The sequence below is a fragment of the Mesoplodon mirus genome, assembly GCF_964341445.2.
Source record: "Mesoplodon mirus genome assembly, chromosome: 10".
Classification (NCBI taxonomy): domain Eukaryota; kingdom Metazoa; phylum Chordata; class Mammalia; order Artiodactyla; family Ziphiidae; genus Mesoplodon; species Mesoplodon mirus.
In genome coordinates this window covers 60,423,401-60,449,457 of record NC_138986.1, presented here as the reverse complement: position 1 = coordinate 60,449,457, position 26,057 = coordinate 60,423,401, and the positions used below count along the sequence as shown (strand labels likewise).

Here is a 26,057-nt window from a genome sequence, read left to right as displayed (position 1 = left end):
AGAAAGCAATAAAGGGCATTAGAGAGAAAGTGTTACGGAAATTCAAAGGAAAGTGAGATTATTCAAGATTGGGGACACATGGATAAGCATACGTAGCTTGGAATGAAGGATAACATTGTTCACATAAAAATAAAGAAAACGTAAATGAAGACAACAAACATATATTGAGAGATTATTATGGTCCATGGTCTGGGTAGGTACAGCATCTAAGTCAGTGCTGATTGAGAGCTCTGCTGCTGTCCACTGCAGCAGCCACTAATTACCTGTAGTCAGTGAGCACTTGATATGTAACTAGTGTGACAGAGAAGTTGAATTTGTTATTTTATATTCATTAACTTAAATTGTCACACACAGCTAGTGTGTATGGACAGCAGAGACCTAAGCAGATTTTCACAGAAATCCTATAAGGTAGGGGCTGTTTTACAAACGTGCAACTGAAGCTTAGAAAAGGTTAAGTAACTTCCCAAGACTGCACTGTTGGTAAGTAGAGGAGGGATGATTTGATCTCAGGTTTATTGACCCTAAAGCCCCTGTTTTTTATACTACGCTGCAACAGGAAGAACTCTCAAACACTTCCTTAAGAAGCAGAGGAAAAAAGCACAACTTGCTATTGGGGATTTGACTACTACTGCCCGAAATCCTGACTGCTCCCATGTATGATGCTCCTACATGAAGCTCTCTGATTCCATCTCTAGCTGTGATCTATTTACTACTAACTTCTGAAACCACCTTTTCCTTCCCCCAAATCCCTCTAAATAAGGGTTTTTTTGGTTTGTTTTTTTCTTTTCCTGTACTCTGCCACTCCATCTCTTTGCCTACTGTAACCAGCACTGACCACTTCTGACTTCTGATCTTAACAATTGCTTTCACTCCTTGAATTTAACCCTTTTCTAATCATTGGTTATCACATAACTGCAGCTTCTTCAGGCCTCAGATCTGGCTCTACTGTCCTGGCCATGCTCTGGTCTGAACCCTCAACTGGTTTTGACAGGAAAATATAAAAAAAACGGTAAAAAAAAAAAGACTTGGAGATTTCTTGGTAATTAGTAGTTCCATTTGACTAAAGTAAAGGAGAACCACAAGAAATAGGTAACCGCAGAAATAGGTAAAGCCAGACTGTGGATAACTTCGAAAGCCATGAAAAGGAATGAGACATTTTCTCTGGGTCTATTAGGATGTCGTTAAAGGTGTTAAAATACAGAATGACATAAGCAGAATTGCTCTCCAAGAAGATAAATGTGGCAAGAGAATATGAGATGAGCAAAAGCACAAATGAAAAAATAAATAGGACTTCATTAAAATTTTAAAAATTTATGCTGCGGGCTTCCCTGGTGGCACAGTGGTTGAGAGTCCGCCTGCCGATGCAGGGGACACGGGTTGGTGCCCCGGTCCGGGAAGATCCCACATGCCGTGAAGCGGCTAGGCCCGTGAGCTATGGCCATTGAGCCTGCGCGTCCGGAGCCTGTGCTCCGCAACGGGAGAGGCCACAACAGTGAGAGGCCCGTGTACCGCAAAAAAAAAAAAATTATGCTGCAAAGGACGTTAAGAAAGTGAAAAGATAATCCACAGAATGGGAGAAAATATTTGTGAATCATATATCTGATGAGGGACTTGTATTTAAATATATTAAGAATTCTTATAATTCAGTAACAAAAAGACAAATAACCCAATTTAAAAATGGGCAAAGGGCCCAAATAGATATTTCTCCAGAGAAGACATAACGATCAATAAGCACATGAAAAGCATGTGATCAGCATCACTAGCCACCAAGGAAATGCAAATCAAAACCATAATGAAATACCTACTACCTCACATCCACTAAGATCACTCAATCAGAAAGACACTTAGCAACCAGTGTTGGTGAGGATGTGGAGAAACTGCAATTCTTATATACTGTAAGTGGGAATGTAAAATGGTGCAACGGAAACAGTTTGGCATTTCCTTAAAAGTTGAAACAAAGTTATCACATGACCCAGCAATTCTACTCCTAAGTATATACCCAAGAGAAATAAAAACATGTTCACACAAAAACTTGTACACAAATGTTCACAGCAACATTATTCATAATAGCCAAAAAAGTGCAAACAACCCAATGTTCATCAACTGATGAATGGATAAATAAAATGTGGTATATTCATACAATGGATTATTTGGTAATAAAAAGAAATAAAGTACTGATACATGCTTTAATATGAATAAACCTTGAAATTATTATTCTAAATGAAAGAAAATAGTCACAAAAAATGATGTGTTGTATGATTCCATTTATACGAAAGGTGCAGGATAGGCAAATCTATAGAGACAGAAAGTAGATTAGTGATTGCTAGGGAAGAGGGGTTGGGGAAATTGGGAGTGACTGCTAATAGGTACAGGGTTTCTTTTGGAAGTGACAAACTGTTCTAAAATTGTGGCGAAGGTTGCACAACTCTGTGAATGTACTAAAACCATTAATTATACTGTATGTGAACTTTATCTTAATAAAGCTGGTCAAAAAGTGAATTGTATAAGTGATATGCCTCAAAAAAGCCGATTAAAAAAAAAAGGTGGTTTGAGAAGGGAAGGCACTGGAGGCAGGGAGATTAGGCAAGCATTAATAATGGTCTAAAAATGGAGGGAATGGTAGTGAGAATAAAGAAGGGATAATAAAAGAGAGCCTCCAAAGACATTAAAAAAAATTCTCTCACTCAACTAGATATAGAGAAAAAGGAAGGACATACATACAGGTCACATTTCTACCTTTAAAAAATTACTTTTCTTTTTCTGCAGCAGTTCATTACCGTCTTAGTAACACAGAATCACAATTTCCAATAGTTCTATAATTGTTGAGGCAATGTTCATGTTCTCTACAATCCTGACTTTATTTTTACAACAAAGAACCTGATTCATTTACCCATCAAAAAGCCGTTTCCTAAACGGCCACTATGTAAAAGGTACTATATTAGGAATGGGTTAAAAACCATCCAAGGTAAGTCCACACACACACACACACACACACACACACACACACACACACAGGTCCACTGAGGTTTCTTGGCATAAAGTGTTGTACAAAGAAACAATTATATTATGGGTTCTTTTGAAAATAATAATAATGATAATAATAGCAACATCTAACATTTATTGAACACTCACTAATATGCCAGGGACTATGTTAGCCACTTTACATTCCTAATTACATTTAATCCTTAAAGTTTTGTGCTATTATCCTCATTTTACCAATAAGGTTGAGATTTGGACACATAACTTTTCCCTTATAATACTTTAAAAGAATCACTTTGTACTTAGGCAAGGAGAATTCATACCTAGGTAACAGGTCTAGTTGGAGACTAAATAAATGACCCAATATATTAACTCCTATACATGAAAAATTAAGTAGATAACTTATGTTTCAGCAAAACACAAAAAAGGTACACAAACATTTCCAAGTTATCAGGGTGAGTTAATATTACTGCATGATTTATAAAATATGTAACATAAAAGGGCCATAGTAAACACACTTTGCAAAATTCAAGTCTGGTAAAGAGTAAATAAGCAAACAAACAAAAAAGCTAATTCATAGTATATATGTAAAAATCTCAGTTGAAAGATACATGAAATATTTAATGATGAAGAGAAATATTTACATTTTATATATTTCCAAAATACTAATACTAGTACATCCCCTTAGAGATGCTTTCTCTGAAGCAACCAAAACTGGTAGATTGATCACTCTTAGTGGACAACACAAGTATCTGATTTTTCAAATAAAAACTGGAAATATATTTTTCCATGGAGCATACTCATGTGTTCCCTCTCAAATTATTAGAACATTGCCCTAAAAATTTGCATAAAATCAAATCAAAATCTGCATCAAATATATATTTCATATATATAGTATAAACGATGTACATATGTATATACATGACACACATATGTACATATACATAGATATATGTGCATATATATACATGATGAAACAGATCAGCAGATATTTTGGGCAATCCAGGATATACTAATCAAACTTTGCAAATAAATAACTCATAATAATTTGATTACTTAAAAAATCACATTAGTTTCAAAGTTGTTTTGTAGTAAGCCATCCTTCAATAATTAGAAGCTGTAACCCATTATACTAACAGAACACCCAACAACAAAAGGAGGAAAAGCCTTGCATGCTGTCAAGAATCCCCTTTCTATTTTTCCTGAAAAATCATGTAAATTATTTGGCAATCAGTAGAGCCTCACAAGAATATTTCCCCTTGTACTACCTCCTTCCCTACCTAGAAAATTCCTAGTTATCTCTCCAAAGGAAAGATTAAAACAAATTTTTTTTGTTTAGAATAAATGATACCATACCGATAAAGGTTAAAATAACTATTGAGCGTGGAAAATATTTGAGGGGAATGATATACACAGTTTTTCTGTGCACATGCGTATGCACACATGCACACACACAAACACACACACACCCATCCCAAATGTCAAAAAAGATGTATAACAAACAGATGAACTTGCAAGTTCGTGGAAAAAGAAGAAAAGGGTTTAAAAATATATGTACTTTCAAAATGTATTTTGAAGCCAGGAAAAAGAATCTTAAACCTTTTAAGGAGTTACACTTGAGCACGTACAGTATCAAAAACAGGTAATCATCCCTCCTGAATTATTTCTTAGTCTCCACATTTAACATGTTAGACAAGTTTTCAGCTGCCTTTAGACTTCTTTGAAACTACGCTCTTGTTTAATATAAAATAGGATGTCAGTTGATCAATATCCATTTGGCTTAAATTCATAAGTCCACAACCCCCCTTAAGTGGTAGAACAAACAGGTACAAGGCCTGAAGATTTATTGTTTCTTTTTAAACTCCGAATGATATTTGCAGATGCCAAAAGGCATTTTGAAATCACTCCACCCCTACTTCAGTACAAATGAAAAAGGGGGATGGGGAGGAGAGAGAATCTCATGAGGCCTTGTATGTCAAGTTTTTGCCCAGAGCTAATTTTCATAGCTGTGTTATAAAACCCTGAAAATGGAGGTTTATAATGGAAATGCTGACAGACCCTTAACTATAGCAGCATGAATGGATATAATTAAAGAAAAGCTTTTGGCTACACCTAACTTCATAAATTAAAGACTGCCATTTTTGTATTAACCTCAAATAACAGCCAAGTGAGAACTAGAAATGTGATTTCAGAAAGGGAATGTGAAATGTTAAAGATGACTGCTCAAACTATTTGACTTTCGGAGTTTTAAACACAGAGGCATTTAGTTAACATAACCAAGTCAGTATTTTCATAATGCTACTTAATCAGCGATAAAGAATGCTCTGGTGAGCCAGCAGCTCCAGTTAGCAGAAAGTGGCATATGAAGTTATTATTTCTTAACAGCCTAGAGGGAGCCGCTTCTCCCTTTAATCAGTGATCTTAGTTCCTTCCTACTTATAATTTCTCTGTCATACAGTTATAAAACTATTACCCAGTTCAACACACACAGGCGCACATCCTGCACACACATTTATGCAGGGACCGGTACCTTATTCCCACCTGAATTACAAAACAGAAGAGATTGCTAAGGTAAAAAGTATTTCATTCTTTCCCTCTTCAGGGATGCAGCCAGGAATAAATATCATCAATCTATGTAACCCATCTTCCCTATCTAAACCAAAATTCAAAGAATTTAGCTCTGTTCTTAACTTAAAAGGAAAAAAAAGCCTATGCTTTAATTTTTAACAACTATTCAAATTATTTTTAAACTTTCTAATAGTATTAGTAGAAAAAATATTATAGGAGACCTCAAAGACGCCTATGAAAAGATCTTCAGTGAAGTTTCAGATTTTGGGTTAAGAAATTAGGAACACATCTCTATGATCAAATACCTAGAGGACTTTTCTTGTGTTTCCCCTCCCTGCCTCCCTTCCTTCTTTCTTTGTTTTTAAGGTAAACAATTCTAAATGATCTCTGGGGCCCCTTTTCCCCCAAAGATCCCAAACTAAAAGCAAGTCTGTCTTGACAATATCTGCCTTGGAAGGAAGTACTGAAGATTGATATAATAAAATAAAACTATGCAAGTCACAGTCCCTCTTATTATATACCGCAATCAGTCTCATTGAAGGACTGTGTGCAAATCACTATGCATGCCTCAGAAATTTAAAAGATGGCAGTGCCTAAACCATGACAGCATTAATAATGACCTGCACATTACTACACCATTCTTATTCACACATTGATCTCATACTGCTCGATAACCTTGGCAACAGAAGTTCTACATGATTTCACATTCTCTTACAGCAATTGTTTTTGATCATAGTTGACCAGTATAAAACAAAACCAAAAATAAACATTTGTACAAGGAATTAAATGTTACCAAAATAAATAGTTTTGTCCTTTTTTGCATTGGTTAGTCCTGAAGAGCAACAACATACTCCTTGCCCTCTGGTCAAGATGATAGCAAATTACAATCTCAAACCAGATCTCGTTTAAAAGAAATTATTAATACAAATGTAAAGTTACTCTCACCTTATATAATTATATAATTGAGAGTCATTATGCCTCTTGATTCTGACCTCTGTACTTCTGAATACATGGATTAACAGAGATGCATTATAGTTTACAAGGTACTTGGCAAGCAATATTTTCGCAACACTCCTGACATGCTCTAATGCTAAAAACTTCTACTAAATTGAATTTAAACAGCCAAAATTTGGTTTTTTACCAGAAGTGAAATTTAGATGGTTGAAGTGGTGTTAATAATAAATCAAAGATAAATTATTATTATAAATAAAATGTGATTTACTTGTCTCCACACCTCTTTGGGATTTATTTTTCCAACTAATGACTCATTAAAAAAATATGTAACTTGCAAAATTATAAAAACAAAGTAATTGAAAGCCCCAATAAGAAATTACCTTTTTTTTTTTCGCAGCAAAAATAAAAGGTAAAATCACTCAGAAGTATACATAAGTAGTGGTAATACTTTCAGGTTTGCCAACAGATTTCATTCATCTAATTACTTCCTAATTTATAAAAACTGTGGTGGTATGGTTAGTGTCTGTTTAGTTATTTGTAAACTATTATAAAGACAGTGTAAGAAGGCAGCTATGGTATAGGGGTTAGAGTCTGAGGGGTGATTCTGAAACAACTGTGTTATTTTAGGTAAATTACAAAAAGTAAAAAGTCTCCATGTTTCCATTTCTTCATCTATAAACAGGGATGACAGGATTGGTAAAGAAATACATGAGATAGTATTTATAAACTGTACATCTTTTAAGAATACAAGAATTATTCTTGTGTTTCTAGTTATACTTTTGAAGAATGACCAAAAAAGTTCCAGTTAAGAGCCTGAAGACAAAAAGTCAGTAAATAAAGAAAAAATAATTTCCTATTTATTACTTTCACTGTATTTCCATTTTTAAAGCCTCTCCAACCTTCAAAATAAATCTCCTTCTCCTACTACCAAGTTTCCATTAACATTTTAAACAAACTTCTGTGTTTAACTTATCTTGGAATGCATATTTTCTAAATATACTCCATACACTAATCTAAAATTGAGAAAGGAGGTTTTCTCATACACGATCAGGGAGACAGAAATTGGTGCAAATTTTTTAAAATTAAATGGGACGATTAAACGGGACTGGAAATATCCACCCACAATTAAAATGTACATACACTAATTCACTCTTAGGAATTAATCTACAGATGTACCTTCACAAGTTCACAGAGAATGTGTTTATAATAACAAAATGGTAAATAATATAAATTTCCATTATTTGGGGATTGGCTAAATAAAGTTTGGTGCATTCATATAATGAAACACTAAGTAGCCATTAAAAACAACTAGATAGGTCTCCATATACTAACATGAAAAGCTGTCTAGGAAATATTAAGTGAAAAAATGAAGCTGCAAAGATCTGCAAAGATCATTTCTTTTGTGTTTTAAGCCTGTGAATGGGAAGAAGTCTGGAAGGTTCTATAACAAACCATTTTAATTTATGGAGTAGAAATAGAGCATAACTGAGGTTGGACCAGATAATTCTTTGTTGCGTGGGCTGTCCTGTACATTGTAGGCTATTTATGTAGCAGTATCCCTGACCTCCACGCACTAGATGCTGGATAGCACCTCTCATATATGACAATCAAAAACTTCTCCAGACACTGCCCAATGTCCCTTGGGGGAAAAACTCACCCCTAGGTGAGAACCATTGAACTAGAGAATAAAAGAGTGAAGTTGGGAAGAGGAACTTTTACTTGTCACCTTATACCTCATTTTTTTTTCTTTTACCATTTTTACCATGACAACATACTACATTTGCAATTTAAAGAAAAATTTCAGGGACTTCTCTGGTAGCATAGTGGTTAAGAATCCGCCTGCCAATGCAGGGGACATGGGTTCCAGCCCTGGTCTGGGAAGATCCCACATGCCACAGAGCAACTTAGCCCGTGTGCCACAGCTACTGAGCCTGCGCTCTAGATCCCATGAGCCACAACTACTGAGCCCACATGCCACAACTACTGAAGCCCGCACGCCTAGAGCTCGCGCTGTGCAACAAGAGAAGCCGCTGCAATGAGAAGCCTGCTGACTGCAATGAAGAGTAGCCCCTGATCTCCACCACTAAAGTCCATGCGCAGCAACGAAGACCCAACACAGCCGTAAATAAATAAATAAATAAATAAATGTTTCCTTAAAAAAAAAAGAAAAATTTCACAACAAAAGAAGATTCCTCCACACTGCCCCACTGTTCTCCGAACTACTGGATTGGCCAAAAAGCTCGTTCAGGTTTTCCGAACGAACTTTTTGGCCAACCCAATACTTTGAAGAACCTGGAAAAAAAAAAATAGGTTCCTCCAAATTTCTAACTAAAAAATTAAATAGTATTTGTAAGATATGAATCTTTGTTTAAAAAAACATATATAAGAAATAATACAATTGTTAAGACAAATAAAAAAGACTTTTCTATCTTTAATGGAAAAGGTAGAAAGATATATGGATTCTGCCACTTGGTTCCATGACTGCATCTTCCCAAGATGCCCAAACTCTCACGTCATTTTCTACTCTTTTGCCCAGACTGCAGCACTATCACCAGGATGGTTTAGACCAGCTCCTTCCTCTTCCTTCTTGTTTTGTATATTCAGACAAATATAAACAAACAAACCAAAAATGGTACCAGAAATATGGAAATTCCTAATTCTGCCCAAGAAGCACAGGAAAGTACTACTTACCACTTATTTAAAAATTGAACAAACAGAATGAATTTGGCACTTGGAAAAGTATATTATCTGCTAATAAACTCTACTAGACTTAGAAAGAACAAATGTACTTCGTGGAAAAGGTCCAGAATCAGTAAAAGCTTCTTCTAATGAAGTTGGCTATTCATTTACTTACCCATTTATCTATCCATCCACCTAAATATTTGATACAGCTTACATTCGGGGATAAGGGGATGATTATCTGATCAAGAACTAGAGTACATAAATATAAAAACTACACAAAATCTAAAGAGTGAAAACCCGTGGATTAATCTGTATGAACACACAGCCCAACATAAAGCAAATTAAGAAAATTAGTAATAAATGAAACTCGTAATGAATAAATGTCCAAAATTTGGAAATTTCATCAAGTTTACTATCTTTGAAAAACAGATGCTACTTTTGTAATGTGCAGCTAAGAAGAGGGAAGCAGTCTCTTCATTAACTTCAGACATGATTTTAAATAAAATCATATTTTTATACCTAACTTTTACACAACTTTTTAGTGCCAGTGACTAACTGCACTGAGTGGTAGTATCTAACTTCTCAAGAACATGTACTTTAAAGGTGAAACTGTTATGTAGAAAGGGCCTTATAGGCAATAAATGTCATAATCACTGTTCTTATCCATTATTGTTTGGGTTGGAGGGTATCTGCATATTTGCATAATTTAAGTGGATCTGAGAACAGTAAGTTTTGTATAGATGATTGGTGTTATAAATAGAGCAATCCTATCTTTTTTTTAAATAAATTTATTTTTGGCTGTGTTGGGGCTTCATTGCCGTGTGCGGGCTTTCTCTAGTTGTGACTGGGAGTGTTGTGGTGCGCAGGCTTCTCTTTACGGTGGCCTCTCTTGTTGCGGAGCACAGGCTCTAGGTGTGTGGGCTTCAGTAGTTGTGGCACGTGGGCTCAGTAGTTGTGGCATGCAGGCTTAGTTGCGCCATGGCATGTGGGATCTTCCCAGACCAGGGCTCGAACCCGTGTCCCCTGCATTGGCAGGCGGATTCTTAACCACTGTGCCACCAGGGAAGCCTCGAACAATCCTATCTTAATCTTAGAATAAACTATTTCAGCTAGAAGTATTGTACTGGCCAAAGAGTTCGTTTGGGCTTTCCTGTAAGATCTTTTGGAAAAACCCAAACAAATTTTTTAGCCAATCAAATATTTCAGCATTTGAGGCTGCAACTCTGCAGCAAAATATTTAAAGAAACTTACTTTTTTTTTTTTTTTCTTTTTGCGGTATGCGGGCCTCTCACTGTTGTGGCCTCTCCCGTTGCGGAGCACAGGCTCCGGATGCGCAGGCCCAGCGGCCATGGCTCACGGGCCCAGCCGCTCCGCGGCATATGGGATCCTCCCAGACCGGGGCACGAACCCGTATCCCCTGCATCGGCAGGCGGACTCTCAACCACTGCGCCACCAGGGAGGCCCGAGAAACTTACTTTTTTTTAATGGTACAATGTGGCCAAAATCTCCTTATGCACACAAAGCTGCGTATGTTTCAATGAAAGCCACCTCAGATTTGAGCTCATGGTCTTGCTTAGAATGTCTGAAATATCCCTCTGGATAATAATGCTCTTCTAGGAGAGGCAGAGAGGAAAGAAGGGGCCAAGAGGCATGGCTCTTGGACTACACCAGAGCTACGCTTGATTTAGTTTAGTTTTATGTGTTTGCACATAAGCTTTCTTTCAAAGAAGCACTGTTTGAAAACTACTGACTTATGTTACATTGCAGTAAAACTCCTTTAGCTCCTCTCTTTACAACTGAATTTCATGAGTATGTTAAAAGGAAAACTTTAATATAGAATCAACACAGGTGATGATATAAAGCAAATCAATAAATCAGAACATTACTGGAAAGCTTACCTGATTCTGGCCAGAACAGCTTGTAGAAAGCTCAACACTGTCCTAAGTTCAGATTCTTGACAAGCTCGTAGAAGCATACTAAAGCCATCATTAAGCAGTTTTTCATGGGAAGGATGCAAGCAATGGCTAGTCTCAAACACCTCTTGAACACCATCAATATATATGGAAAGAAGTGACCAGAGAGTCTGTCTTTGTCCCATTTCATCATTCTTAGATACCAAGAACTCCTTTGCTTTCTCCCGGAAAGCACCTGAAAATATCTCAGCCAAAACACTGATGTCCAGGTTTTTCTGGGTGTACATCAAGAGGAAGGCCATCTGACCCTTCCAAATGAGAGGAGATGTTATAAAGGCAGGCTTGAGGAAATTTAGGAGGCCTAAAACATGACTTGCTACATCTTCCACCTCTGCCACACATGCTAACAGTAGAAAAAGGCTGAAAAAGTTTTGCAGACCAACTTCAGTTAGTTCTTCCATTCTTTTTTGATGGAATTTAGAATATATCCTGTAAAACAAAAAGCTGAATTAATAAAATTGTTTCATTCACAAAAATGCATCTTTCAAAATAACATTTCACTCAATACTCATGACAGTCTCATTACTTTAAATTGTTATCTATTTCTACATTATGGTGCTATTGTGTCACTTTTCCTGCTTAGAAAACAACCTCACAGAACACCACTGCCCCCCCTTACCTTCAACTTTCTCAAGGATGCAGCAAGCATCTATAAGTGAATCAAAGGATTCAGTGGCTTTCCCCAAAGGACAGTAAAAATGTTCTTTTCATAATACATGGCTTTTCCTTTTATTTTAGTCCCCCCATTACCTTTCTTTTTAAATTCTTATTGACAAATAAAAAAGAGCACATAATCCTTTCAAGTACAACTTGTTGCACTTTATAGAAATCTTAACAGGGCAATTTTATGTAACAATTTTCCTTAAACCCTTTCTCCCTCTACCCTTCACAAAGACTTGGCTCTTGCTTTACTTATATGTTAAGACAATTTAAAGCTCTGGAAAAATTATTTTACCTACTTACAAAGAAAAATTGTTAGTGTTCAAATATCCAAGACTAGCCATTTAAAAAGCTGCTGTCAATACTATTTAATATAATTTAAAAGTTGATGTACTTTTCTTTCATCAATTAAGGGATTAGAATTGAAAACCATTTTGAATCTTACTTATGGATTGTTAAGTTTCTTTGTAACTTCTATAATTGGTTTATTCAAGATAGAAATGATTAATGCTTATGAGAGGTTAAATGTTTATTTATAAACAATGAAGCTGATAAGCTCCTGAAAGTAAAGATCTGCTTAATTATCTTTATATCCTCCATCTTGCCCATGATAGCGCTTGGTAGAGAGACTTGTTACTGAATTCCAATTTCTTTTAGCAATAAAGTTCTGAGTATTATGTCTTCCATAAAATGATTTAAGATTCAAAAACAAACTGGCAAACAGAACAAAATAAAAAAAACTACTGTTTGAGCTACCTAATTACTTGGAGGTTTAACAAAGATACTACCATTAAATATATATATATATATATATATATATATATATATATTCTAAATAAAAAATCCAAACTGTATCACCATAGCCTTGCAAGAATTATTCATTGTGTGAATGAAACAGGAATTTCATGTAGTGATTCTTGAGAAGTCTCTACCTAAATTAAGAAGTATTCTGCTGTGAGAGCTTCCAACACATAAGCTGAGCAAGTGGTAGAGGGCAGTCTACTGCACAGAGGGCTAGAAAAGGGGTTAATAGGCAAAAGAAGTAGAACAAGGTTAGACAATTAAGAATCACACCCATTTAACAAGCAAAACTTTCAAAAAAGAATAGAGAAATGTGATCAAAAGTTTATTTTACCACACCAGAAATGAAAATGGCAAACTCCTCAAATAAGAACATCAGAGTTATTTGGTTCTATTATATTCTGGTTAGTTTTCATGCAAGAAAGCAGGGCTTGTGGGACTGGTGGGCTCCAAGAACACGAAGTTTTATAGACTGAATCTACCACCTGCCAATGTATGATGTGGAGATGTTTCTTATTTCTATAATTTTTAATAAAATACATGCAAAAAATTACATAAAACATTACAGTTAATTTTGACAAGAAAAATAACAGTTCTCTTATATCCCTGCATTTAATATATGGAATTTCAATCTTCAGGACTGATGAGATAAATAAGAAACTAAAATCCTCCCCAAGTTATGGATACTAGGTTTGTTCCTTACTATAACAAATTGACAAGATCAAAATGCTCCATAATTTTCTGTCCTACATTAACGAATACATTTAAAATGTAAACCATAAAGACAAACAAGCACAAGGTAACTTAAAAAATACAAACAGTAAAACTTCTCCAAAGATATAAGTGAACATTCATGACAAAGAAAGATATGGCACATACCTTCCTTTGACTTGTTTCCAAGGATGAGGGCCATTGCTCTTCATTGCTTTCTTAACAACTTTTGCCAAAATGCAAAGGAAAATAGTGTAACTACTGCTGGATTTATACAGGTCATGATCTTGTTTATCACAACAGCAGGTCTTCACCATTTCTAGCATAGACAAGGGTGACTTAATGACATATGTAAGGCCTTTCAAAGGAAGCCAAGAAATACTGAAAGAACTATTCTAAAAGCAAAAGACAGAAAAGAAGTATTAAGTCTCTGAATAAATAAAAATGGAAAGCTGTAAATCCCAATTAGCTCACTAGAAGTTTGACTCTTCTTAGTCATAAAAATTACACAGCCATTACCACATATTCCCCTAAAATAAAAATTCCATTCAAGCACAGAACACCAAGGGGTATTCAAATTTCTGGATTATCCCCAAAATGTCTTTTTAACCGTTGGTTTGTTCAAATTAGGATAGCAACAAGATCCATACATTGCATTTGGTTGACATGTCTCTTAAATCTCTTTTATTCTATACATTTCCCAATGTTTTTGCCACATTTATCAGGTAATTTATTGTGTGGTATTTCCTAGATTCTGGATTTAGCTGCTTGTATCTTCCTAGACTCATTAACATATTCTTTCATCCTCTATCTTTTCTGTAAAGTGGTAGCTGTACCTAGTAGACTGCTCAGATTCAGGTCAAGTTTTCTGGAGAGAATCTTTCATTGGTAGTACTGAGTACCTCCTATTTCAGTTAGCAAAGAGGCACATACGTTCTCACCGTCATTCTTTTTGTGATGTTGAGACTGATCATGCTGTCAGCCTGATCTATCCATTTTAGTGATCCCTGCAGTTTGAGCAGCTATGGATGATCATCATCCAGATGGCTTATTTCATCGGATGTATGGAGCAGAGATTTTCTATCATTCCTTCTAAACTACCTCATCAGAAATTTGGTACTCTAAAATATAGTTTATATTTTCATTTATTTACAGTTTCCAGAATAACAACTTTTCTAAAAGTACCATAAACTCAAGGATTTAAACTTCCCTATGCCCAAATTTCCCAGTGTTGGGAATTGGGAGCTCCTTAAATTTGGCTCCTGTGTCCTTCTGACGTGACTCCAGCTTACTCTGATATCTTCCTTGCTTTCAGGTATGACAAGATACTCTAGACTCATCTTGTATACATTCTGCCTGAGAATTAGAATTGGTCATTTCTCCCACCAGCCTGACAAATGTGCTTCAGAGAAAGGTATTTTTCCCATTTTTAATATGCTTAATTATGTACAAACCCAAACTTGTAATTTACTTGTAAATCCTCCATATCTATTTTCCACCTTGACTGCGGGGTTCACTTTGTATTTACCCAGAGAACGAAATGTTCCAAATCTTCTCTTCTCTCCACACACAAGTAACTCAATCTTTTAAATGTACCTTTAAAATTTTATCTTCCAAGTTTGTCCTCTCCTTTTAAAATCCACTATCCCTATTTTAGTTCTCACTCACTGCATTATTTGCTTCTACTACTACACTGGACTACTAACTCATCTGTACCCAATTCCTTTATACTACTTTCAGAAAAAAACGTTCTCAAACACATACCTAATGTGTCACGTCCTTGCTTTCCAATGTCTCCTGAATAAATCATAACTCAACAATTATCTTTAACCCTTCATAATCCAGCCCCAGACTAACTTCTCTACTTTCCTTATCTCCCGTATCTCTCCATAATCACCTCAGACCCATCATTCAGAACTATTTAACACAGTAGGAATAAATCATGTTTTTCATGTCTCTTTACATTTGTCCACACTATTCCTTTTGTTTGGATGCTCATTTTCTTATGTACTTGGAAAATTCTACTCATTTCCCAGGTCAACTTAAAAAATTATGACTTCATAAAGTCTTCTACAAGTCCATAAACTGGGTCAGAGACTCCTTCCTTTAGCCTTCCACAGTATTATAACTATTTTTCTACAATATTTGTGCTTCTGCCCACTAGCCTATAAGCTACTCAAATGACAAGACTAGTTCTTATTCAAGACAGCATTAACTGTTCAATGTGTTGCAAGCAATCAATAGTTGTTAGAAAACACTTATAAAAGAAGATTTTTTAAAAATATCTTTCTGGCACAATTTGGGCTACTTTGCTTAATCTCACCCTTAAGAGAAAAGAGGCCCTGGTCTGATTCCATCCTGCACGACTGTTCCTTGGAACGGTAGTCTTTTATCTCCGTCCACTTTCTCTCCCACCAAAGTGCGTGCCACCAACCCATGGAAGATTCAATGGACATGGACATGAGCCCCCTGAGGCCCCAGAATTATCTTTTCGGTTGTGAACTAAAGGCCGACAAAGATTATCACTTTAAGGTGGATAATGATGAAAATGAGCACCAGTTATCTTTAAGAACGGTCAGTTTAGGGGCTGGCGCAAAGGATGAATTGCACATTGTCGAAGCAGAAGTGATGAATTATGAAGGCAGTCCAATTAAAGTAACACTGGCAACTTTGAAAATGTCTGTGCAGCCAACAGTTTCCCTTGGGGGCTTTGAAATAACACCACCTGTGGTCTTATGGTTGAAGTGTGGTGCAGGGCCTGTGCATATTAGTGGACAGCACTTAGTAGCTGTGGAGGAAGATGCAGAGTCAGAAGATGAAGTGGAGGAGGTTGTGAAACTCCTAAGTATATCTGGAAAGCGTTCTGCCCCTGGAAGTGGTAGCAAAGTGACACAGAAAAAAAGTAAAACTTGCTGCTGATGAAGATGAAGGTGATGATGATGATGATGACGATGATGATGATGACAACGATGATGATGATGACTATGATGATGAGGAAGCTGAAGAAAAAAGCTCCAGTAAAGAAATCTGTACGAGATACTCCAGCCAAAAATGCACAAAAATCAAACCAAAATGGAAAAGACTCAAAACCATCAATACCAAGATCAAAAAGTCAAGAATCCTTCAAAAAACAGGAAAAAACTCCTAAAACACCGAAAGGACCTAGCTCTGTAGAAGACATTAAAGCAAAAATGCAAGCAAGTATAGAAGAAGGTGGTTCCCTTCCCAAAGTGGAAGCCAAATTCATCAATTATGTGAAGAATTGTTTCCGGATGACTGATCAGGAGGCTATTCAAGATCTCTGGCAGTGGAGGAAGTCTCTTTAAGAAAATAGTTTAAACAGTTTGTTAAAATTTTCCATCTTATTTCATTTCTGTAACAGTTGATATCTGGCTGTCCTTTTTATAATGCAGAGTGAGAACTTCCCCTACCGTGTCTGATAAATGTTGTCCAGGTTCCATTGCCAAGAATGTGTTGTCCAAAATGCCTGTTTAGTTTTTAAAGATGGAACTCCATCCTTTGCTTAGCTTTAAGTATGTATGGAATGTTATGATAGGACATAATAGTAGTGGTGGTCAGACAAATGGAAATGGTGGGGAGACAAAAATATACATGTGAAATAAACTCAGTATTTTAATACAAAAATAAAAAAGAGAAAAGGGACCTTACATGCTCCATTCCCTTATGCCAATGCTCTTTAGATAATGTGAAAAATAAAAGTGTTTTTGAACTACTCTAATCGTCTTTGAAAAATTAGTTTTAAGAAAAATCCATAATTATATATAATTAAGCCATGAAAATACTCCTCACATATCATGTACAAATTCTTCAAATTCCCGGAACAAATTCATACTCTATTTACTCACCAGGTTCTTACTGTAATATTCCCACAGAATGGTGACAACTGCAATGTTCGGCTCCCAGAAATCACAAAGGGTCAAACAACAGTGAAGATACATTCGTAACTGCTCTTCTAGTATACCATCCTAAAAAATAAACTGAAATTGTGAGGAGCTAAATGCGCTCTGGCAACACACAGTATCAGTTGATATTGCACTGAATAACCTGCTCCTAAAAAGAATATAAATATATATCACCAAGTCATACCCATTCTCATCTTCAGACCAGAAGGTCTAAATCAGCATAAGGTATACTTCTAAAACTTTGCTTTAGAGACCATTAGTATATTCAGATAACTGAAATTACATAACTCAATTTGACTTTTTACTCAGTTATTTAACAATTACAATAGGTATTTAATAACTGATGGTGTAGAACCCAGAGACTGAAAAAGAAACCCAAACCAGAAAGAAGTAGCATAAATGATCGAATAATTAAGATGTACACAAATCCAGAGGACTTGCTCATACTTAAGTATCAATATGAGGTCAAATTCTTTATGAGAATATAAGTGTTGTTCTTCTAAAAACCAGAGGATTGGCAGAGTACATATATTTTAACCTTTTAGGAAGTGGCAACAGGAGAGAGTAGAAAAGAAGTGACACTTTAATCTTCTATGATGAAACAACCATGCATGTTTGTTAAAAAGTGACACATGACTGAATTCCAATCATTCAGCAATCATTTATTCAAAGCTTACTATATGCCAGACACTATTCTAAGGTACTAGGCATAAAGCAATGAATAAGTCAGACATGGTACATGCACTAATAGAAGTTACACTTTGGTGGAGAATGGAAAAAGAGGACACTGAAACAAAAAAGATAAATGTAAACAATTACAACCACCATGAAAAACAGAAAAAGCAGAATAATGTGGTAGGGTAACTGGTAGAGGATGTGGGCCATTATTTTATCAGGAATTAAGAATGGAAAGACCTTTTTGAGAGCTGGCATTTGGGCTAAATGACTGAATGAAAAACAGCCAACAACATAAAGAACTGAAAGTAAAGCATTCATCACAGAGAAAACACATGGAAAGTTCCTGAATTAGCAGTAAGCTTGATATTATAGGATTAAGTCAGAGATAGTCAGGAATCATACCTTATTTGAGGCTTTATAGTTTATAGTTAGAATTATGGTTTTTCTTTTAATTATGTTGGGAAGTCTCTACAAGGTTGTAAGCACAGGGGTGACATGATTGTTTAAAAAATAGTACATTGGATTATGCATGGAGAATGAATACAGTAGATAAGAGCAGTTAGAAGGTAAACAGTGACACTTCCAATGTAATAGAAAATCAGACAGAGGTCAAGTACAAAGTAGAAATGCTGGGAAATTTGAAGGTGCTTGAGATATAGTATGCTTTAAATAAATAACTGTTGAATGACTGGGATTCAGTGTTGTGTCACTTTTCAACAAACATGTATGGTTATTCCATCACAGAAGATGAGATTAAAATGCCTACTTTTTTCTACTTCCTTCTCCTCCTGTCAAAATGTTAGGAGGTGACTCTGTGAAACTGTAAGACTAAGATAAGTGGACAACTTTAGAGATATGTTTGGAAACAGAGACAATGGGATTTGTTGATGAGTTATATTAAGGTATGAAGGAAAGACAGCAATTAAGGAGAACTCTCATTTGGCTTAAGAAAATGGGTTGATGGAACCACTTCCTAAGATGGCAAAGACTATGGGAGGAACACATGAGACAGTGCATAGGGCAACCAAGTGGAAATATTAAGTAGACAACTGACATATGGGTCTATAGCTCAAGGGAAAAGTCAGAGCTATTGATATAAATTTGGATGTTACTTTCATATTGATGGCTTTTAGAGCTAAGAGACTAGATAAGATCAACCTAGGAAAGACGATGGAAAAGAGAAAAGGATCCAGAACTGAGAGCCCTTTGCTGTTCCAAAATTTAGGTAGCAAGCAAAAGGAGGAGTCTATAAGCAAAGCCCAATGGCCAATGAAGTAGGAAGGAAACCAGGCATCATGGAAACAGAGAAATATTTCAGAAAGGGAAGGAGGTCAACAGGGTTGAATGCTACTGAGAGGTTAAAATGAGAACAAAGAACTCTTAGGTTTGACAATGTGGAAGTTATTGATGGCTTTGACAACAGTAGTTTCAAGTATGGCAGAGACAGATGCTTAACTATGGCAGGCTGAGGAGATAATAGGAGGTGAGGAAGTAGTGATACTTAAGTGAAGATATAAAAAGTCCTTGAACAGGTGAGAAGAGAAAGGATCCAGTACACAGGGAAAGTAATTAGCCTTTGAGAGAAACAGTGACACTTCCAATATAACAGAAAAGCAGATTGAGAGGTTGTGTACAAAGCAGGCACATTGGGAGATTAGAAGGTTTAAACATAAGGGAGTTCTCAACTGACTGGTCCTATTTTCTCAATGATTTATGAGGCAAGATGCTTAGCTAAGATGACTGGGGCACAGCATGTGTTGAACTGTGTGTTAAAGAAGAAATTCTGAAATAAGTTGTTTTGGAGAGTAGAAAAGTAAACATTCTAGAGCCGAGTGCCACTTGAAAAGATTTATGATCAAGAATTTAAAGTCAGACCAGTCAGCAAGAATGAGTGTATGAGTTTTTTCCACCAACATTCAGCTGGGGCAGGGGGGTGGCAGAGGGGTAAGAGAGGGGTATTAGGTTTTGCCAAGTTTAAAATAGGTAAGGGCTATGGAATTAAAGGTGTTTGTGATGGAGTGATTATAATAAGGGGTTGTATAATCTACACTGTTCAAGGAGGAAAGTTTGGACATGGATGAACACAGAAAAATGAAAAGGTCAATGATGATGGACAGAATGAAAATGAAAAGTGAAAAAATGTAGAGCATAACTATGGGAGGCAGTGGGTAAGGTAAATAAAAGAAAATCTGATTAGAAGTAAGGATATGAAGAAACTTAGAGGACACGTGGATTATACACAATGATGTTGGGGTCACTAAGAAAAGTAGTATACAGGTATAGAAGAGAAGAGTGATCTTGCTGCTAAATATCTCAGTGAATGAGAGTGAACCAAACATGACCAGATTTTTTTGAGAAGGCTTTTAACTCTTTTAATTATTAATCCATTAGAATACACCAAAGCTTCAAGTCCTTTAGGATATTTTCTAACTTCCATACTAAACAGTGACCTTTCTTTATGCTCCATAGCACACTATGCACACCTGTATCTTAACACTTACCTTGCTAAATTTTATGTCTATCTGCCTTCAAGTGTCTATGAGCTCCCTGAGGGCTGGGATAATGTCCCCTGGGCCTAGCACAGTGCCTGCTTCACCAGAGACTCCATAAATGTTTTATGAACAAAACTGAGATCTGGATTCTGGTGTCTCTCTTCATCAAGTACCTGTATGGTTCAGCAAAAGATATTTGGCTTCTCTAATAGATAGTTAAATTTAACCAAAGAAGACAATGTTCTATCCATCATTAACATTCTTTGATTTTTATTATGAAAATATTAAATGAGATCTAGGCTTATTCCCATGGTACACTACTGATATGAATTAAAGCATACTTAAAAAAATTTTATTATGTTTCAAGGTTAAAAAGTGGGTTATATGAAAAAAGTGAGTTCATTTTGAAGAGTATGTACTGTTTTATTCAGTATCTGAAACTCATTTTACATGTGAAATCCACAAAAAGGTGTATAAACCATAAAAATATATGAAGTTTGGGAAAAACAAAAGATTAAATACCGACTATGTGTCAGGTATTATGTGATGTTTTACATATGTTCATTCATGTATGTCTTATACCATCCCAGCTTTATTACATTCATTTTTCAGAAAAAAAGGATGAGGGTCAGAAGTTACAGTTTACCCAAGTCTACTTGGGAAGAAGCTAGGATTTATGACTCCAAAGCCTGTTATACACACTATGCTATGCTACCTTCCAAAAACATGATGGAAAAGAAATGAACATTTAATGGACACCAGATTTGATCAAGATTGCTCTTAGTGACCAGACCAAGATTTGAATCAAAGTTTGTGAGACCAGAGCCCATGCTCTTTCCACTGTACCCAATCAAAAAGAAATTAAAAATGGCAACTTGGGGGATTTTTCCTTTTCTTTTTTTTTTTTAAGAAAAGGAGATAAATTTCCTTTTATTTTCCTGCTAGTGGTTACAGATTAAAATGAAAAGAAATGGCTTAGAAAATACCATTTTCTCCACAGTTCTGGCAGGATAACTAATCAGTCAGTTGAGTGTGACTTAAAAAGCAAGTTTCTTTTTTTAATTACAGATAGTATTTGTTATAAAATACATTTTCGTGTTCTGTATATTCAACCATTATTTTCTTTTGAACCGTGTTCCCTTAGTTTTTCTTAAAAATTCCCTTTAAAAATTGTGTGGGTGCACATCAGCTGAATTAAGGAAAGAAACGATTTGCCCATCTTCAAGTCCAAAGAGCCAAAGAGCTAAGAATATACAATAGTCAGGAGTAGAGGAGGCAATAGACATCTTAGCTCAAATTCATAATGGAAAAACAAAACTGAAATATAGTGAGGAGGAATGTCTGAGAACACCTGAGTATATTAATTTCTTCCTACCTTATATTTTCTCATCATACATTTATTGGAGAGGGAAAAACACCACAGAAAACAAATTTTAAAGTGTGGAAAATTGAGATAGCTGTTTTCCGTAAGTATCACCAAAACAGATCTAGAAACCAGTATGGATTACTAATCAAACACATAGCATCAAAGAATTTTTAAAATAGAAATAATGAAAAAAATACAGTTTTATTAAGAATCCTACAAAGTCAAATGCTTTGAGGGAGCACAGAGTGAGTAAAACACAAATGAAGACTCAAATCCCAGCTCTGCCACTTCCTAGCTAGCTGTGTGGACCTGGACAAGCTCCCTCTATGCCCCAGTTTCCTAATGTATAAAATGGAACTTCACACAACTGTCATAAGCATGAAGTGGAAGAATGTACATTAAGTGCTATGTACAGTATATTCATTTTGAATGAATTTTTTTAGCCCAAACATTGAGTCTTGACAATCAAATAATAAATGAAACACATTCACAGGATCGTACCTTAAACTGATATATTTCAATTTTATGAGTGTTAAGACCAAACTCTACTTAAACCAAGAGTTTTCATTAACAACATCTAAATCCATGCCCTCTGATTAAAGATTTTTAATAAACCAGAAAGCCTGTGGGGTTCTTTTCCACACAGGCTCAAACCTACCTGTGCTACTCAACTTCTACATTTATCACAAGACCCTGTGAGCTCTCTGGGTGTCTCTTCTCAGCTGAGTGGGTGTGTATGAACTATTTCATGTAGAAAGCTACCCTAGAATATTCCATAGTGCCTGCTCCTGATCTCTTAGTCCTTTTTAAAAGAATGTCTTCCTATCTTTATTTCAAAAGATCAAATGCAGGCATATTAAATTCGGGTATATTCCATATATCAAATTCTTTTATAGAACTAAAAATGAAAACATTTACTCTTTTAGCTTATTCTATACAAATGGCAATATAACAATTGGGGAATCATTTTTTCTTTTTATGTATAACTGACTTGCCTATCAGAAACCACCAGGAGAATAAAATTTATTTGCAAGCTAAACAGTTAACTGTCAGTCTAACTGATGGGATATTTTTAGGACTGGATAAAGAGAGTTAGACTTCAATATCTCAGGCAAGATCCTTCTGTCCAAGAAACAAAAACATTTTGGATTAGTAATTAGAAGATTATTGTCCCACATTATTCAGATCTAATCACATTCTGAGTTGTTTTTAGCCTTGGACTCTCCAAATTTTTTGACAAATGAAAAAAATATTTTTAAAAATATTAGGCTTGCTTAGGATTTCTTCTTATACCCTTCTATGACCTTTGTTAGAAAACTGTTCTGTGATCTCATCAAATAATGAGGCTTTAAAAAGTAGGTAGCATAAAACTAAAAATCTCCCTTTTCATAAAAAAAAATAATGCTATTATAAAGGTAGAACAAATGTTTACTGTTAGCATTCACAAATATTAAAGAGGATTATCTCTAAAAAATGTTTTTTAAAGCGAATACTTAACTATTCAGTTTAAGTAAAATTAAACAATATATGTTCTCTCTTCTAACAAAGCTCAATGTCTGTTTCTGGAAATCCTCTCTGGCTAGAAAAAGATTTAGAGCATTATTTGCTTAATTAAAACTACAGTGGAGTGCCCACCAATTTTATTTGAAGACCGCTCTATATGTGAAACATATATTTTTTTTAAATATTGTAAATGGACTCTTTCTTTCATTGTTGGAGATCAAGTCACAGCAAATGAGCATGGTCAGATTTTAATTTACCTCAATGGGGGAAAACAGATATAATCAAACTGATAGCTCTATCCGAACATATTATTTATTCTTTATGACCACCTACTGCACCCACAAAATTGGTTTCAGGAACTCCAGCAAGTAGTCCTATACTACTTATAAAATCTAATTTGATACAATCAAGGCATGATGAAATTGAGGTTACTAGAGAGAATGGACTGCCTTTTTCTACATATTATAATGACCTCTTCTCTCACAGGAAAGATATTACTTTGACTTTATGCTAGACTTAAATTCACAGAGAAAGTTTCTTAGATTAGCTGTACTATCCTTGCTTCTCTGGTGACTGACTCGCCCAGTTTTCTCAGGCCTTTCCTGGTTTTAGCACTGAAAGGCCCACATTTTGGGATACTCCAAGCCAGGTAAATCCAGATGGTCATCCTATCTATTTACAAGAATTAGTGATTTATCTTCAAATCAGCTTTAGCTGATACCATTAAAAGATTGGATTAATAGCTGATGTAAATAATGGTGACCACTTTTTAGTGATTCTGTACATTCTGGAAGTAAAAAATACATGTCTGAAACTTTTTGAGTTACTAAATCAGTATGTTCTCAAAAAGAACATAGGAGAAAGCCAATTAAAATGATACAGAAAAAAGAAAATAAAAAAATTTTAGTGGTTGGGATAATAGCTCTTTTGTTCCTGATGCAACTTATGTATTCAGAGCTCTTTGGCATTCTAACCTAGAATTCTTAGTTCATAATTAGAGATTCATACTATAACTAAATATACTTATATTTTCACCTAAAAAAATTAAGAGTTAATATAGATAACAGGGAAAAACATTTAAGATATTAAAATTATTTTCAAAGATATGGCTACAAAATAAATGTGTGTATGTGTGTAGCAATCTTGTACTACCATAGTTCTTTTTTATTCCTCTTCAAGTTTTTAACAATCTTCATTTCTTAACAGAAAAGGAGTCTATTTCCCAAATTAAAAAAATATTCTTTACTAAAATTTCCCCTTAAAATCTTACATAAATAACTTATGCTACAAAACTTTACAGAACTATAATACAATATGTTTAAAGATGTGATGAAGAGCACATTTAAAACTAGTTTAAAAGGAGGTCAAATCTGACCTCTGGGCCATGAAACACTACATTAACCGTTCTGCAGAAAGAAAAATGATAAGGTATGAAATGAGGGCTCAGAAACTAGGACCTTATCAGTTAGAGTATGAGTCAAGCCTGTAAGACAAATTGCTCAGCAAGGCAAGTCACCTTCCTGCTGTGATGAGGATATAGCTGAATTTCCAATGCTACTGACTATCTCCCTCATCGTGTCTCCTAGACTTGGTATCATACAGTCAAGGAATGGCTAATAGTTCTGAAGCATCTGCTACTTATTTTGAATACATTTTGTCAAAGTCACCAACTAGGATAATTATCTTTGTCCTTTAACTGGCGACTCAGTGTTAAAATAAAAATCTTCAAAATAAAAACTATTGTACAAGGAACCTGCATTAACAAAGAATGATGATTCTATCTCAGATTTTTTATAAGTAAACTAAATTTGTTATTTAAATCATTTAAAAAGTTTGCTTGGTTCTTATAAATAAAATCTGTAACATAAAAATTTAGCAAAGCCCACAGACTGTCTCACTTTAAATGTGTACCTGAACATTGATGGACTTTTTCAGCAGTTCTTCTACAAAGTTCCAGTTTGATTCCATTTGTCTCTAGAAAGGGAGAAAATATTGCATTAAAATTACTGCTCTTAATTATTATTAAAATTATAAAGTAGCAAGTTAAGTGTGAAGTACATTTTCTACTGTCATCAGATATCATTACAATTTCTTGACTGTCTAAAATTACTTTGGCAAAGAGTTAGTTGACAGACTTGGAAGAAAAATATTTACAACCATTCCAATCCCATATAAACCTTATCAGGAGTGGTTTTATCAAACAGTGGTACTTCTATAAAATTATAAATGTTTTAACAAATAATAAATTTTTGCTGTCAGATATAATCTAACAGGAGAAAAAAAAACTTTAAGTATATTTTGGATTTTTTTACACCAGCGACTGTTCTTCTTTATTCTGTACTTTACTCAGCAGAGATTTTTACCTTTGCTTTATGCATAACAGCTTCAAGATGGTCTACTCTAGTAAACAAGTAACTAAAAATTTTATATAGAAAATTGAAAAAAAAAAAGCTTTTACACACTGCTACCTCATTTAACCAATGGTCACTTATCTGGTAACCTCAACTATCCGGATGACTCTCTATAATAAAGAAGAAAGCCAAAAAAGACTTTCACAAAGCCAACATGTTTCACAAAGGCTAGGCACTGAGAACAATTCTACTTTTCCAAAGGGAAAGCCTGGAGGAGCTTTTCACAGGATACCTAGTTCATTTGATACTCAGTTCTTAAAGGTTTGGATATGTGGATATCGGTTAAAACAAGAAGCAAAGAAAGTACCTCCAAGAAGCAGCAAGTAACAACTAGTTTCTGACAAGGTAAGAATAAA

At 35.2% G+C, this 26,057-nt stretch overlaps 1 protein-coding gene and 1 pseudogene across 4 annotated transcripts in view; one reads left to right on the top strand and one right to left on the bottom strand.

The window, feature by feature from the left end:
• Positions 1 to 26,057, bottom strand: part of MMS22L (MMS22 like, DNA repair protein) — a 155,641-nt gene that overhangs the window by 87,170 nt on the left and 42,414 nt on the right. For all 3 annotated transcript variants that reach the window (XR_014295079.1, XR_014295080.1, XM_082633330.1), the window contains exons 11-14: positions 25,202 to 25,264; positions 17,195 to 17,314; positions 13,497 to 13,723; positions 11,082 to 11,585 (exon numbers count right to left, since the gene is read on the bottom strand). Coding sequence is in view for 1 of the 3 variants with exons in the window: in XM_082633330.1 (XP_082489456.1) it covers positions 11,082 to 11,585; positions 13,497 to 13,723; positions 17,195 to 17,314; positions 25,202 to 25,264 (914 nt within the window). In the remaining 2 variants the exon portion in view is untranslated. The remainder of the gene's footprint in view (positions 1 to 11,081; positions 11,586 to 13,496; positions 13,724 to 17,194; positions 17,315 to 25,201; positions 25,265 to 26,057) is intronic.
• LOC309811329 (nucleophosmin-like) lies at positions 15,761 to 17,080 on the top strand (annotated as a pseudogene). Its single transcript has one exon. The product of its transcript is annotated as a nucleophosmin-like (transcript).